The following is a 16,215-nucleotide window of genomic DNA, read 5'->3' as shown; positions in this document are numbered from 1 at the left end:
CCGATAAAAGTAATTTTTTTTTAAGATTTCATTTTATTTTACTGATAAACCATTCTAAACATAATAAATACCAGAGACGTTACTCTAAAAATCGAAATCTGACATCTAGAATCGAATGCTTCACTTTAATCGATGTTTACTGCGCTCAGGTGCATTACGAAGATTTAAGGAATCTACAACGGTACGACAATAATAATTCATCAAAACATGGATACGTCATTGTCGCTATTGAATTAATTGTAATTGCAGTTGATGATGATGATATAGGTATAAGTAACTTAATGATTAGGTAAATAATAAACTATTAATTAACTACCTACATTCGTGTTATTATCGATTCGTCATAATATTGTTACTACTCCTCTGTCTATTATTTAGGTATTGCTTATTATGCGTTATTATGCGACGATATTAAGTTAACACAATAATAATATTATAATAAATACGCAATTGTGAATCGTAGTCTCGTTCTCGCGCGGCCTATATAATATTTTGACAATATTAAAACGTGCGGGCGTTGCGGTGTGGTGTGCGTACTATGTACCTACTAGCTGTTAGTACCTGTGACTGTGAATATAATATTGTGACAAATATGTGACATTTATTTATAATATTGTCATTTCGTTATTGTGGCACATTCGTATTGTTATTATTTTTGTATTTAAAGGACGTTAAACATATTCGACCGATCGCCGAACTGTGTGTGTAGCCGGCCGCGCGGTCGTCGTTTGCGTTATGCTGTTCTACAACAGGTCACATTCATCCCCCTAAAAACCGTCGCAAACATATTATATGGCGATTACGAATAGTTTCACCTTAACGTCTGTATATCAGTGTATTGAGAGAGCCTTTTTCGAAACGACAATCGGTTTAATTACAGGTGAAATGATAATTTTAAAGTTGACACCGCGCACGCGGATAGCCCTTGGCAAAATTTAAACGTCCATCGCTATCGATGCGCTCCTCGAGCGTCGCGCGGGCTTGCACACTACGAGGGCCGATCTCAAAAGGGACGAGAGACATGTGAAACGTATACTTTTAAACGTTAATTTCACGTAAAATATACGTTCGAACGGAGGCATGTTAGTGAAAAGTTTCAAGCGCGACCGCGAGAAAACGTATCTCGATTGCACGGTTCCCCGTGAGGTAAACCGTCCAGTCGATTCCTACACTAGCGACACCGTACGTCGAATACAGTGAAACCTACTACCACTTATATATACTAATTATTATTACATACTATTGTCGACGTAAAGTTGAATTTTAATTAACAAAAATGGCAGACACCGCAGTCGAAACTGAAACTCCGGCACCAGCGTCGACGCCCGCGAAGAAAGCGCCCAAAGCAGCAGCAGCAGCAGCAGCAGCGGCGTCGGGAGGAGCCAAGAAAGCGGCCAAAGCAAGATTGGCGCACCCGAAGACGTCGGAAATGGTGAACACTGCTATCAGCGATCTCAAAGAGCGTAGCGGCTCTTCCCTGCAGGCGATCAAGAAGTACATATCGGCCACGTACAAGGTGGACGCGGATAAACTGGCGCCGTTCATTAGGAGATATCTCAAGGGCGCCGTCGAATCCGGCACGCTCGTTCAGACGAAGGGCAAGGGCGCATCTGGCTCGTTCAAACTGGAGTCAAAGTCCTCCGCGGCCAAGAAGAAGACCTCTCCGTCGAGCGGAGCCGCCGGCAAGGGCTCCGGAGCGGCGGCGGCCGTCAAGGTGCGCAAATCTGGCGGCGGTGGCAAGGCGCAAGCGGCCGCCAAAAAGACGGCCGTCAACGCAGGCAGCAGGTCCAAGAAGGCGGCGGCAGCCGCCGCCGCAGCAGCGGCCGCAGACTCGTCGTCCTCGCCGTCCAAGTCGAAAGCGTCAGCGGTGAAAGACAAGAAAGTAGCTGCAGGCAGAAAGAAGCCCGCCGCGGCCGCCAAGAAGGCGCCGGCTGCGGGCAAGGCGGCCGCAAAACCCGCCGCAGCAGCGTCGGCCGCCGCGCCGAAGGCTAAGAGGAGTGCCAAACCGCCGACGAAGAAGCCGAAGGCACCGAAACCGAAGAAAGCGGCAACGCCAAAATCCAAAGCGGCCACCGCCAAGAAAGCCTCGGCCGCGTCCAAGAAGTGAACGTGTGGTGTGCGTGCAATCGATCAATCGCAAGCGCAAGCGCAACCTAATTCGACTTCGAGGAAGGTTAAGGTTGGAACTGGTTATGCAGTGCAGCGGCGACGGCGAGTGCATCGGGCACAAGTCTCAGCAAAATAGATGTACATATTATATATATCTATCGCCAAAAAGCCCTTCTCAGGGCTAACATATATTTTCGAATGCGCACTCACTACGAACGTTAACGTTTCCTTCCAATTTGCGAGGACGAACAAGCAACTTGTAGGTACCTACACAATAAAACTACAATTATTACAATTTTACAAATTACATAATAGTTATGTAACATCATAATATATTATAGTAGCAACTAGCAACATGCATGCACAATATAATAACAACAAGAAAATCAAATCTACTACTAACTAATCTACAGCTTTACGTTAGGTTAGGTTTAGGTTTAGGTTTAGGTTAGGTTAGGTTAGGTTAGGTTTCTTAAAAAAAAACTACACAGAAATAGGAGCCCCGCGAAGCGGGGCTCCGTCGACGCGCAATGAATTAAGGAATAAATAAAAAAACATCAAAATATACCTACGTAATACGTACGGTAAACACACACGTTACTTTTTACCTTCAACTTGCAAAATAAAATATTATGTAACTATTCATCGCACACTGCAACACGCTACCACACAGACACAGACACAGACACAGACACAGACACCGCCCGCCCGCCCCACACCAGCGCACGCCGCCCGACCGACCGCCCGCCCGACGCCCGACTCCCGATAGTACATTTTACCGAAACTTACTAAATACCTACTCTCTAAAATCTATACATACTGGTATGAATAATTATTAATAATTATTGATGGTTGTCTAGACAACACAGTCTGTTTCTGTCACCTGACAAGTTACTTTAAAAACAATCAACCACGGTACAGATACAAGTCTTTTCGACATCGTCATAGATTGTGACGTACGTACTAATCATTATTATTATGAGTAACTAGCGGTCCGCCCCGGCTTCGCCCGTGGTACATGTTTACGTTTTCTCTACGTAAGAACCATCCTCGTACTTCAAGGAATATAATAAAAAAAGAATTATCGAAATCGGTTCAGCCGTTCTCGAGTTATGCGCTTACCAACACATGTTGCGATTCATTTTTATATATAAGAAGAAGAAGAAGAAAGAAGAAGAAGAAGATAATAATATTTGGGGATGCTGTACACTGAATCAAAAAAAAAAAAATATCATTTTGCATGTATGTTAAGAGATGAAGCCTCGCTTAAATAAAAATATAAATAAAATATGTACATAACAATATAAATTATTATTATTTGACACGGTCGTGTTCACTGCGCATCGCTCGTCGTTTGTGTTCGCTCGCATTTCACGGCGTCATGCCCACCGCAATCACTAGGACGCGTAGCCGTTATATATTAAATCAGATGGTGTCTTAAAAAAAAAACATACTTTAGTGATCGGCGCGTATCGTTGTACGTATCAGTTTTTTCGTTTATTATAATATTATCAAAGAAAACAGTAAATAATGTCTGGACGCGGTAAAGGCGGTAAAGTGAAGGGGAAGGCAAAGTCACGTTCCAACCGTGCCGGTCTGCAGTTCCCCGTCGGCCGTATTCACAGATTGCTCAGGAAGGGCAATTACGCGGAGCGCGTGGGCGCCGGTGCCCCGGTCTACCTGGCGGCCGTGATGGAGTACCTGGCGGCTGAAGTTCTCGAGTTGGCCGGCAACGCGGCGCGCGACAACAAGAAGACTAGAATTATTCCGAGACATCTGCAATTGGCCATACGCAACGACGAAGAGCTGAACAAGCTCCTCTCCGGCGTGACCATAGCACAGGGCGGTGTATTGCCTAACATTCAGGCTGTGCTGCTGCCCAAGAAGACGGAGAAGAAGGCCTAATTGGATTGCATTGCATTTACCAATAACGCTACAATTACATATTTTTATGTATGTTCATCATAATATTATTATGAATTGTTCAAAAGGCCCTTTTCAGGGCCGCAATATATGTCTTGACAACAACGATAGATAAGAGTTTCTAGCAGCCTAAACTCTCATCTCTTCAGTGATCGTTTACCATTTGACACGTACCAGAACATGAATAATATTAATCTATGTATATTAAACTAGCTGCGCTCCGCGGTTTCACCAGCATTTAATATTATATTATAATATAGCCTTTTACTTGATACTGGACTATTTCTCCTTTTTGCAGAGGACAATACCTATATTGTGTTTTCTAGATGATTGCGCAAGTAACAGACAGACAGACAGACAGAGTTACTTTCGCATTTATAATATTATATTATATACGAAGTGTCTAGTCGTCCGCTAAACGGATGAATAAAATAAATTTGTCGTCCGATTACCGGATGAATAAAATAATTTAATCGTCGACCTACGTGTGCCCTCCTTCCCCCCCCCCCCCCCCCCCACAAAAAACCTATAATACGTGCGGCAGTTCTCTAAAGAAACCCCGATAACCTAACTATATAGATAAATAGATGTTATCGGACGATTCAATTTTTGATTTTATTCATCCGGTAATCGGACGACTAATTTATTTTATTCACCCGTTTAGCGGACGACTAGCGCTGTCCTATTATATATTATAGTATGGATAACAACAAACAATTGATGGAATATTACCATACCTTTCAATGCTGCCTGCCTTTCAATTTTCTCGGTTTTGGAGACGACTGTATATGTTTTTATGTTTCCATATTATGCTTTCCATAAATAAAGACGATGCTTAATTTGTGTGTGCACATGCACATTTTTGTGGTTATCCTAAAAACAAATTCATAATAAATTATATACCATCATGATTTGGCTCGATATTTTTATACATGTTACATAATTTTTTTTCACTCACAACCATTTTATTATATTAATTAATATAACAACGCGATGCGATTTCATGTACTATCTTTGAATCAATATTATATTTATTTTGACAGACATCGTCAGTTTGATTTATTGGTGTCAATTAAAAAAATAAAAAAGTTTAACACAAATAAGGTTTCATATATTATCTTTAATTAAGATATTTTAAAATAAAACCCTCCTTGATGATTCCCAATTCGACTGTAGTCTGTACTGTTATTTTACCTCAGCCTTATGTGATTTAAACAAGATAAAAAGTAAAACAACTAAAACCCAACTACGACAAAAAACGACGCTGAAAAAGTATAAAACAAAAGTTAAATTGATGAACTAATAAAGAAGCTATGAACGAAAAGATGTGAATTATATGCAATCAGCCCATGAATACAGGTAAAGTCACAAGCAAATGCTAGTAATATATATAGGTATATATATATATATATATATATATATATATATATATATATATATATATATATATATATATATATATATATATATATATATATATATATTCAAAATGTGCAAGTAAAAAGCTTTCAAATGATACCAAACACGGCATATTTATCTTAACTTTATTTTTTTACGCTGTATGTTTTGTCCGCTAGAGGAATTTTGTGAAACCCCATATAGCCTATAACCAGCGGACAATTAAGACGCTTCTAATGATATGTCATTTGTCGAATTCTGATAAGTAGTTTAGAAGTTACGAGGGAACAGATGAACATACATACATACATAGCCTGTCAAAATCATAACCCTCCTTTTGCTTTGCCGTAGTCGGGTAAAAAAAAATAAAATGCCAAATGTAAACATCTGAATGATTCACCGCATGTTCACCGCCCACTGTGTGGAGGGGACGCTTACGCTCCACGCTATTGGCCGATAACCAAAAGTGCTAGCTCGCATTACTAACCGACGGCCGTAACGCCGTGTGGCGCGATCTATACCGTTTGATTTTGCCCCTTCGTTTTTGTACAGTACAACAGTTTCAATTGTTTGAACTAATACTACAACAAACAAACATGCCGCCAAAAACGAGTGGAAAGGCCGCCAAGAAGTCCGGCAAAGCGCAGAAGAACATCTCGAAGTCTGACAAGAAAAAGAAGAAGCACAAGAGGAAGGAGAGCTACGCCATTTACATTTACAAGGTGCTCAAGCAGGTCCACCCCGACACCGGTATCTCCTCGAAGGCCATGTCCATCATGAACTCGTTCGTGAACGACATTTTCGAGCGCATCGCCGCGGAGGCGTCCCGGCTCGCTCACTACAACAAGCGGTCGACCATCACGTCGCGAGAGGTGCAAACCTCCGTGCGGCTGCTTCTGCCCGGCGAGCTCGCCAAGCACGCGGTCAGCGAGGGCACAAAGGCTGTCACTAAGTACACGAGCTCCAAGTGAGCGGTGAGCGGTCGTCGGGACAACGGCGTGGCGTGTTCGACTTATCGAACGCCCGCTCGCTCGCGTTTTGTGTTTATTATTATTATATACTATCAAAACAACAACGGCCCTTTTCAGGGCCACAATATATTTCATGAATGAATTGTGTGTGTGTGTACACGCCAAAAATACGTTTCTCCAACACGAACAACAGCAGTGAGAAAAAAAAAACCTAAATTTGTAAGTAATTTTGAAATTCGAATTTCGAATTATACGTTCAACAATAATTATTAACGTTGGTCATATTTTGTGGGTATGATTTATTTTATTTTATTTACAAACTAGGGCTTCGCCCGTGGTAGGTACATATTATTTCGCAATAATAAAAAGTAGCCTATGTATGTTCTTTCTCAGCGTCTAAAGATTGTCTGTGCCAAATTTCATCAAAATCGGTCCAGTAGTTTTGATGATGAGCCTATTCATTAACAAACAAAGTTTTCCTCTTTATAATATTGCACATTTTTGCGGTTATCCTAAAAACAAATTCATAATAAATTATATACCATCATGATTTGGCTCGATATTTTTATACATGTTACATAATTTTTTTTCACTCACAACCATTTTATTACTTATATATTAATATAACAACGCAATGCGATTTCATGTACTATCTTTGAATCAATATTATATTTATTTTGACAGACATCGTCAGTTTGATTTATTGGTGTCAATTTAAAAAAATAAAAAAGTTTAACACAAATAAGGTTTCATATCTTTAATTAAGTTAAGATATTAAATAAAATCCTCCTTGATGATTCCCAATTCGACTGTAGTCTGTACTGTTATTTTACCTCAGCCTTATGTCAAAACGTAAATTTAATTGATATACAACAAAAAATTAATATTAATTAATTATTTAATGGAGAAATAATTAAACTTGTACAGTTAATTTGAAGTTATTTTTTTTTAATAACTGTTTAACAAATAAATGGTAGATTGATTAGTTATCGCCCGCGGCTGTGCCTGCATTGTTCAGAACGTAACAAATTATATATACTAAAAGCTTCCTCGAGATGCAGCCTATCTATTGAAATAAACCGCATCAAAATCGATTCTCTAGTTTTAATTATACAAATTTATATAGGGAATATAGCACACACGGACATACATTCAAACCGATTTTCTGTTATATTTATATAGTTTTGTGTTTTGCAATAGTTTTGGTAAATTAATATTTTGTACTAGATTTCCGCCCGCGGCTTCGCCCGCGTTTTCAAAGGAAAACCCGCATAGTTCCCGTTCCCGCGGGAATTCCGGGATAAAACCTACCCTATGTGTTAATCCAAGTTACCTTCTATATGTGTGCTAAATTTCATTGTAATCGGTTCAGTAGTATTTTTCCGGACGTATAGAAATTTTCCTGGCGTATGGAAATTTTCCGGACTGAGAAAAATTTTCCTAACCTAACCTAACCTAACCTAACGTAACCTAACCTAACCTAACCTAACCTAACGTAACCTAACGTAACATAACCTAACCTAACCTAACCTAACCTAACCTAACCTAACCTAACCTAACCTAACCCAACCTAACCTAACCTAACGTAACCTAACGTAACGTAACCTAACGTAACCTAACGTAACGTAACCTAACGTAACCTAACGTAACGTAACCTAACGTAACGTAACCTAACGTAACCTAACGTAACGTAACCTAACCTAACCTAACCTAACCTAACCTAACCTAACCTAACGTAACCTAACCTAACCTAACCTAACCTAACCTAACCTCTCCTAACCTAACCTAACCTAACCTAACCTAACCTAACCTAACCTAACCTAACCTAACCTAACCTAACCTAACCTAACCTCTCCTAACCTAACCTAACCTAACCTAACCTAACCTAACCTAACCTAACCTAACCTAACCTAACCCAACCTAACCTAACCTAACCTAACCTAACGTAACCTAACGTAACGTAACCTAACCTAACCTAACCTAACCTAACCGTGGAAGTGAGTAGGGGGACCAGCAAGGGGTGCGTGCAGGGATCCATAGGTGGACCAATCCTGTGGAACCTCTTGCTGGACCCTCTGCTATGGATGTTAGAGGAGATGGGAGTATTCTGTCAGGCGTTCGCCGACGACATAGTGTTGGTCTTTGAGGGGGATACGGCCCTTGAAATAGAAGGAAAAGCGAACCGTGTCCTAAATGTAATACACGAATGGGGTAAAGACAACAAATTAAATTTTGCACCACACAAAACTTGTGCCCTCCTTTCGACGAGGAGGTTAAAATATGACGTGCCACGGCTCGCTATGGGGAGTGTGGAAATTAAATATTTTTCACATATAAAAATACTGGGCCTTACAATTGACAGCGGCCTTACTTTCAACGCCCACGTCGGGACGGTATGCCAAAAGGCAATCGCCCGGTATAAACTCTTGGCTAGGGCAGCCAGAGTTGGTTGGGGACTTAGCCCAGATATTATTAGAACTATTTATGTAGCAGTTATCGAACCGACTATTATGTATGCATCGGCAGCGTGGGCACCCACCGTGGAAAAGATGGGGGTCCAAAAAAGGCTGAACACCGTGCAACGGGGTTTTGCCCAAAAAATCTGCAGAGCATATCGGACCGTCTCCCTGAACTCAGCTATGCTGTTGGCTGGGATACTCCCCCTTGACCTCAGAATACTCGAAGTCTCGAGATTATATGAGATCAAGAAGGGGGTGTCGCACCCAGCGTTGGGAGACAGGGAGGTGGAAAGAATGGCTCCGGCGATTGAGGACCCACATCCGGCAGAGCAGGAAGGGCTGGGGTTCGGGCTGGTGGACGAGGACTCGTATTCCGACGTGGCTAATAGCCACGTACATAGGATCTACACGGACGGCAGCAAGATTGAGGGTCGAGTCGGAGCCGCCCTTTCCGTATGGGAGGGGGAGGCCGAGACGAAGGCCGTCAAGCTTGCTTTGCCGCCGTATTGCACCGTCTACCAGGCCGAACTCCTAGCGCTCCAAAGAGCAGTAATTAGAGCCTGCAAGAGTGGAGTGGCGAAAGTCGGCATCTTCAGCGACTCCAGATCGGCCCTCCAGGCAGTCACACTCGGTTCCCCCCACCCCCTTGCTGTGCAAACAAGAGCGGCCCTCCGAAAAGCTGCTTCGCAGAGGCGGGAGGTCGCTCTGTTTTGGATCAAGGCGCACGCAGGGCTAAGGGGGAACGAAAGAGTGGACCAGTTAGCCAAGGAGGCCGCTCTGGGGTCGAAGAAGAAACCCGACTACGATCTGTGTCCTGTTTCATTCGTCAAGCGTATCCTGAGACGGGATACGATCGGGGAATGGGACAGGAGATATGATGTGGGGGAGACGGCTGGAGGCACGAAGCTCTTTTTCCCAAGCGCTGCTGCTGCATACAAAATAGTTCGGAAAATAGACATCACACACCACGCCACACAAGCACTGACTGGACACGGTGGATTCGCCTTCTACTTGAACAGATTCAAGCTGAAGGAGAATCCATCGTGCCTGTGTCAGCCCGGAGTCGACGAGACGGTTTCTCACCTGTTGCTCGAGTGTCCGATTTTTGCAAGAGATAGATATGTTATTGAGCAAAAATTGGGCATCGCGATGACGGGTGAGAATCTGCCTGCGGCCCTGGGGGATGATACGAGAACTGAATTCTTGGAATATTGTAAATACATTGTTGGGGTGGTTAACAAACGAAACTGTGATAAGCTGTGATGTTAGGGTTAAGTTATATTGTTGTGCCGTGTTAATTTGTATATTTATTTGTATTGGTTTTTATTTTTATTGTAATGTTTAAATTGTTAATTTTAAAGTGACTTTTAATTATTGTATTTTATTATTATTTTGAAAATTTTATAGTATATTGTGAATTCGTATTTTAAAATTTTATTGTATTTTAATATTATGTGCCCATATTGTAAATAAAGAAAATTGTGTTTATTATTTGATTAAAGAAAATAAATGTCTCTAGACAATACTCTAGAGAAAAAGCAGACAACACCCTGCGATGGCGGGTGCTTTTAAAAAAAAAAAAAAAAAAAAAAAAAAAAAAAAAAAAAAAAAAAAAAAAAACCTAACCTAACCTAACCTAACCTAACCTAACCTTTTCCACCTTATAGAAATTTTTCCTGACGTATAGAAATTTTCCTGGCTTATATAAATTTTCCTGACGTATAGAAATTTTCCTGGCGTATGGAAATTTTCCGGACTGAGAAAAATTTTCCTAACCTAACCTAACCTCTCCTAACCAAACCTATATTATAGAAATTTTCCTTTCTTATGGAATAATCAAGTTGAAGATTACTCGAGATCTCAAAAACGGCGCAACGGATTTTGATGCGGTTTATTTTAATAGATATAATTTTTAAATGTTCATAAAATTTGCAACCGAACGAGGCCGCGGCGAATTTCTAGTTAGGTATATTATGAACGTATTATGTATTTGTTGGTATTTTTTTTTTTTTTAGTGCTGTTTTGTTTTGCTATACGAAAATACCTATGTAGAGTATGAAGTAAAATAAATATAGTTTGAAAAACTAAAAAACACGCTTTCAAGTTAGATACTTACCACTAAAAAGTAGAAAATAATAATTCTTTAATCTTGTAATCAAGCAATAACCAAGACATATTTTATTTTTGAACGCATTTTTATGAAACTTTGCACCTATGTAGAGTATGTATGAAGTAAAATAAAAGAGTAGAATAATTTCCATCCATTTTGGATAAGGTACATGTAAATTTAATGAATAGATCCAGTAAGTACGACCATACCATAATGACGAACATAACAATATTATGACATGGGCTGTGTATGACATTGACAATATTATGACAGTGCAGATTGCACATTGCACATTGAAGATCGTTTTTTTTTTTTTTTTGTTTTCGAGTTCGAGTAGTTAATTTTGCATCAGGAATCGTGCAAATCCAACACAAAACTTTGATTATTATTATTTTATCTCTCTTTTCTCGACATACACACCGCGCGAACGGTTACTTATCGATGTCTCTCTCGCACTCGACTACGATGAATAACGAAACGGAGACGAGTGTACCTAATGTGTTTATAAAAACGGCGTCGTACGCGTTTTCGTATTCATTCGAAGCGCAACCACTTCTCCGTGCGGTCGTATTTGTTGTTTTATTTCTCTATAATAAATATAGTGAATTCGAATTTCGAACAAGCCCCCCGGTCACAATGGCTCGCACAAAGCAGACCGCTCGCAAGTCCACCGGTGGAAAGGCGCCGAGGAAGCAGCTCGCCACCAAAGCGGCCCGCAAGAGTGCGCCCGCAACCGGTGGCGTGAAGAAGCCCCATCGCTACAGGCCCGGCACGGTTGCTCTGCGTGAGATTCGTCGCTACCAGAAGAGCACTGAGCTACTGATCCGCAAGTTGCCGTTCCAACGTCTCGTCCGTGAGATAGCGCAGGACTTCAAGACCGACCTCCGCTTCCAGAGCTCGGCCGTCATGGCCCTGCAGGAGGCGAGCGAAGCGTACCTCGTAGGTCTATTTGAAGACACCAATCTGTGCGCTATACACGCTAAGAGAGTGACCATTATGCCAAAGGACATTCAATTGGCCCGCCGTATCCGTGGTGAACGCGCCTAAGATCCGTTTGTTGTTTGCATTGTTCGTGTCTCGTGTCGTGTCGTGTGGTGTGTGGTTTCAATATGAAATAACATAACATAACATGACATAGCACAGAGGACACGTCATCGGACATCGAATGTTAAAAAAAAAGGCCCTTTTCAGGGCCGCACGTGATTCATTTTAATAGTAGGTACCTAACCTAACTATAAACGTTTTCCACTGTGCAGTAACGGAAACATACAACGAAATATCTAATAATATAATGATAATATTGTTATGAGAATGATAAAATGTATTAATATTATTATATTACTATTATAAACAGAAAACTTGCCTACCTGATGAATTTTAGATTTTAGTAATGTAATCATTCAGTAGCCATTAACTTTAAATTCTTCTAATGAAATAGTTTTATTTAATATTATAAATGCGAAAGTTGTTGATGGATGGACGTATGTATGTATGTATGTATGTGTTGAACCGATTACAATGAAATTTAGCACACATAATAATAGAGAGATAATAGAGTACAAGTGAAATGATAGTGAGTGTTGTAGTTTTGCGCGCGTGGGGAAACATATCCATAATACAATAATATATAATATTGTGGAATTAATGAATCGTATGCGGCCCTGAAAAGGGCCTTTTTGTTGTTAATTTGTTTGTTTCAAAATCATCGCCGTGGTGGTCGTACGCCCATCTTTATTCGTACCAAGAATAATTATTAAAAGGCCGAATCGATTGCATGGAAGAATTATTGACGTACGTACGAACGGACGGACGATCTTTGAAGTAACACAATTAACCGCCGAATCCGTAGAGGGTACGTCCCTGACGTTTCAGCGCGTACACGACGTCCATTGCGGTGACGGTCTTCCTCTTTGCGTGCTCGGTGTAAGTGACGGCGTCACGGATCACGTTCTCGAGGAATACCTTGAGAACGCCGCGCGTCTCTTCGTATATCAAACCGGATATACGCTTGACGCCACCCCTGCGAGCGAGACGACGGATCGCGGGCTTCGTGATACCCTGGATGTTGTCACGGAGCACCTTCCTGTGCCGCTTAGCGCCACCTTTTCCAAGCCCCTTGCCTCCTTTACCGCGGCCTGTCATATCGCCGACTGTCTTGCGTTATTCTACTCGTTTACTTGCTTACTCGCTGCGTGCCCGAAAGCTTGTGCGCTCCGCGCCTTCGGGGTCTTCGCTCCCACCATCACTGGTGAGGGGAAAGAGTACCGGGGCTACGCCCCCCAACTCTGGTGTCTCTCGCCTCCCGCCACTACGGGAGGGTCCCTGGGTTAACCCCACATCTGTGGGGCTGTTATTTGTTCAATTGTCGCTTGTGCGTTGTTTCTGGTGGTGTTCTATACGCAGTCCCCCGCCCAGGCAACCTGCCCACGGCGACTCGGGGTTTGCGTTTCCGCGAACCGGGCGATCCGCCCCACCGGGTGAGACCCTTAAGGGAGGCCCAGCGAGTGCGGATCAGCGACCGTGTGCGGTGGCGACGCATCCCCCTCGTCCCGGGCCAAGTCGCGCGGGTAGGGTTTCGCGTCAATCACGCTGGCTCTCCAAGGTGCTATGCTTTGGAGGTGCTCATAGTTCGATCTATCGGCTTTTTCAAAGATTTTCTTTGCTTGCTCTTTGATGATCTTTTCGAGGGGCTCCACTCCCAGGTCCCTTTCAATAGTGGAGTTGCGGACGTATCTGGGGGCGTCGACGATAACTCGCAGAGTGCGCGACTGAGCCGTCTTTATTTTCTTTTTGCTGGCCTGTGAGATGTAGCCGTACCAGACTGGAGCGGCGTACAAGATCTTGGGTTTAACGTATGTATTGTAGAGTCTCAGCTTCAGTCTGGTAGGCAAGCTGGACGTGAAAATCGGTCTCAGTCGCACAGCTGCGACCTGTGCCTGGCGAGCGGCTTTCAGGGCTTGGTGATTAAAGGCTAGGCGCCTGTCAATCTCCACCCCCAGATACGTGGCCTTGCTTGACCATGGGATCCTTGTCTCTTGGAACTCTACATTTGCCGGGTTTGGAGCACAACCCATGCAAATTGCTTGCGACTTCTTGGGATTCACCCGGAGCCTCCATCTGTCCAGCCACTCCGGCAGCTCGTCAAGCATTTTCTGCATCTTGATAGCGGCATGGTTACGGTTGAGCGATGTCGCTATGTACGCCGTGTCGTCCGCGAACAGGGATAATTGGGAGTCCGCCCTGTTCGGGATATCGTCCGTGTACACGGCGTACAAGTGCGGTGACAGGCAGCTGCCCTGTGGGACTCCGGCTTCAATCTTCCTAGTGGTGGAGAAGGCACCACCTATGCGGACCTGAAAAGCCCGGTCCTCCAGGAAGCTCCGAATGAAGTTGAGGACGTAGTGTGGACAGCTTAACTTGCTCAACTTGAATAGGAGGCCCTCGTGCCACACCTTGTCAAAGGCCTTCTCCATGTCCAAGAACACTGCAACTGCCGCTTCCTTTTTGTTTTTGGCTGCTACGAGGGAATGAATGACTCTGGACAGTTGCAGTGTTGTGCTGTGTTCTGCCCGGAATCCAAATTGCTCATCTCTCGGGGTGAAATGTGGTGTGAAACGTCTTAGTAACAATCGTTCAAGCACCTTGGACATGGAGGGCAGTAGCGAGATCGGCCTGTATCCGTCCGGTTTGGTGTTATCCTTCCCTGGCTTCGGCAGCATAACCACCGTGGCCGTTTTCCAGTTGCAGGGGACATGTCCCAACCTCAGACATCCATTGAACACGCGGCTGAGTGCCGCTACCGCTCGCCTATGTAGGTTTTTAAGGGCCATGTTGGTGATGGCGTCATTGCCAGGCGCTTTTTTGGTTTGTAGTTCACGTATCGCCTTTTGTACTTCTCTAGGAGACACCGCCTCTATATTCTCCTGTAGGCGCGGCCCGGCGAATACATCGTATAGCGCTTTTTCTACCATTCCAGTGTGCGCTGCGTCAACGGATGGGAGTGGCTTGAATGTGCTGGCCAGGTGGTCGGCCAGTAACTCTGCTCTATGGTTGGCATCGTATACTAGACCGCTTTCCGTCCTCAGCGGTAGGTCGGGAGTGGTGTCTTTCGTGAGCCCCTTGCAGAGCCTGTGTAGGGTTTCGTCGCTTCCCAGTGCTGCATCTATGGCTTCCTCCCATTCAATGGTTCTTTGGTTATTCAGCAGCTCTTTGACTTCCTCGTCGAGACGATTTAGTTTACTGCGAAGAGTCGGACACCTGGATCTTTGCCATTCCTTCCGCAATCGACGCTTCTCCTTGAGCTTAGTTTCCAGGTGTCTAGGCAGTGGTGGACAGCCACGTGGAGTCAGTTTTTTCGTAGAGCTGAACAGGGCCTCCTGAATGTTCCGGGTGATATCTCTGGCGTACATGTCGACGTCCTCCCTACATCCGATCGGTCCTGTAGTGATATTAGCAGTTTTCTCCTTGAATGCTTCCCAATTAGTTTTCCCCCTTCTGGGGACTGGCGGGATGGTTGTCGGGGGCGTTGAGACGGTTACTACGACTGGGTGATGGTCCGACCCCATATTGTCCTCCAGGACCTCCTGTGTGAGCCTCCCATCAAAGGCCCGGGTGACTGCAAAGTCTATAGTGCTTGGCATGTGGGTGTGCGTGTCCGGGTAGTGTGTTGGTACACCCGGGCTGTGGACAATGGCGTCGACATGATCCAGGACGGCTCGGAGTCGCGTGCCAGCAGAGTTCGTGTTCGGTCCGCCCCATTCTAGGTTTTGGGCGTTCCAATCGCCCATGGCCAGAGTGGCGATATCTTGCGGAGGAGAGAGGATTGTTTCAATGTCGCTTCTGGAGATAGCGTTTCCTCCCGGCCGGTAGATGCTAAGAATTCTTGTTTGCGTGCCCCGGATATCAATCTCAATCCCCAGGGCATCCATGGCTTCCAGCTGTGTATAGGGAGCCAGTGGTCTGTGGATCACTGCCCTCTTGACTAGGACAGCAATCCCGCGGTACGCGCTCCCAGCTTGGTTCGTTTTGTCCTCCCTATACACATGGTATCCTGGGACTCTCAGTTTTTCCTTGGTTGATAAGTGGGTCTCGGAGATCAGGGCGATGTGAATTTTGTACTCTTGTAGGACCTGCTTCAGCAGAGCGGCCTTCTGCCGCAGGCCTCGAGCGTTCCAGTAGAGAATTTTCAGGTTATCCATTGTGGAGTTCCAAAATTTTGGAAAGTCCTTGGACGACCGCCGTCACG

At 43.8% G+C, this 16,215-nt stretch overlaps 5 protein-coding genes across 5 annotated transcripts; 4 read left to right on the top strand and 1 right to left on the bottom strand.

Annotated features, from left to right (window-relative positions):
• The first annotated feature begins 1,181 nt into the window (after nucleotides 1-1,181).
• Nucleotides 1,182-2,134, top strand: LOC149475566 (histone H1). Its single transcript, XM_089713115.1, has one exon. It carries the CDS (start codon nucleotides 1,277-1,279, stop codon nucleotides 2,105-2,107), a length of 831 nt encoding a protein of 276 aa, XP_089569241.1. The 5' UTR covers nucleotides 1,182-1,276; the 3' UTR covers nucleotides 2,108-2,134.
• Nucleotides 2,135-3,613: 1,479 nt separating this feature from the next.
• On the top strand, nucleotides 3,614-4,304 carry LOC149475565 (histone H2A). Its single transcript, XM_089712572.1, has one exon. It carries the CDS (start codon nucleotides 3,640-3,642, stop codon nucleotides 4,012-4,014), a length of 375 nt encoding a protein of 124 aa, XP_089568698.1. The 5' UTR covers nucleotides 3,614-3,639; the 3' UTR covers nucleotides 4,015-4,304.
• A 1,664-nt stretch (nucleotides 4,305-5,968) lies between these two features.
• LOC149475564 (histone H2B) lies at nucleotides 5,969-6,526 on the top strand. The gene has a single exon (XM_089713002.1). The coding sequence runs from the start codon at nucleotides 6,027-6,029 to the stop codon at nucleotides 6,399-6,401; it is 375 nt and encodes a 124-aa protein (XP_089569128.1). The 5' UTR covers nucleotides 5,969-6,026; the 3' UTR covers nucleotides 6,402-6,526.
• A 4,965-nt stretch (nucleotides 6,527-11,491) lies between these two features.
• On the top strand, nucleotides 11,492-12,336 carry LOC149475563 (histone H3). Its single transcript, XM_089712537.1, has one exon. It carries the CDS (start codon nucleotides 11,607-11,609, stop codon nucleotides 12,015-12,017), a length of 411 nt encoding a protein of 136 aa, XP_089568663.1. The 5' UTR covers nucleotides 11,492-11,606; the 3' UTR covers nucleotides 12,018-12,336.
• Nucleotides 12,337-12,532: 196 nt separating this feature from the next.
• LOC149475562 (histone H4) lies at nucleotides 12,533-13,175 on the bottom strand. Its single transcript, XM_089712549.1, has one exon. It carries the CDS (start codon nucleotides 13,110-13,112, stop codon nucleotides 12,801-12,803), a length of 312 nt encoding a protein of 103 aa, XP_089568675.1. The 5' UTR covers nucleotides 13,113-13,175; the 3' UTR covers nucleotides 12,533-12,800.
• Between the last annotated feature and the right edge of the window lie 3,040 nt (nucleotides 13,176-16,215).

Source organism: Colias philodice, chromosome 29 (genome assembly GCF_061535455.1).
Source record: "Colias philodice isolate Cphi_HAF_F1 chromosome 29, ilColPhil1 Martin Lab GWU primary, whole genome shotgun sequence".
NCBI classification, from domain to species: Eukaryota; Metazoa; Arthropoda; class Insecta; order Lepidoptera; family Pieridae; genus Colias; species Colias philodice.
This window is presented reverse-complemented; position numbering and strand designations above follow the sequence as displayed.

Bases quoted from the DNA above. Each gene is read 5' to 3' on its own strand.
- LOC149475566 (XM_089713115.1), top strand. From the start codon at position 1,277: ATGGCAGACACCGCAGTCGAAACTGAAACTCCGGCACCAGCGTCGACG.
- LOC149475565 (XM_089712572.1), top strand. From the start codon at position 3,640: ATGTCTGGACGCGGTAAAGGCGGTAAAGTGAAGGGGAAGGCAAAGTCA.
- LOC149475564 (XM_089713002.1), top strand. From the start codon at position 6,027: ATGCCGCCAAAAACGAGTGGAAAGGCCGCCAAGAAGTCCGGCAAAGCG.
- LOC149475563 (XM_089712537.1), top strand. From the start codon at position 11,607: ATGGCTCGCACAAAGCAGACCGCTCGCAAGTCCACCGGTGGAAAGGCG.
- LOC149475562 (XM_089712549.1), bottom strand. From the start codon at position 13,112: ATGACAGGCCGCGGTAAAGGAGGCAAGGGGCTTGGAAAAGGTGGCGCT.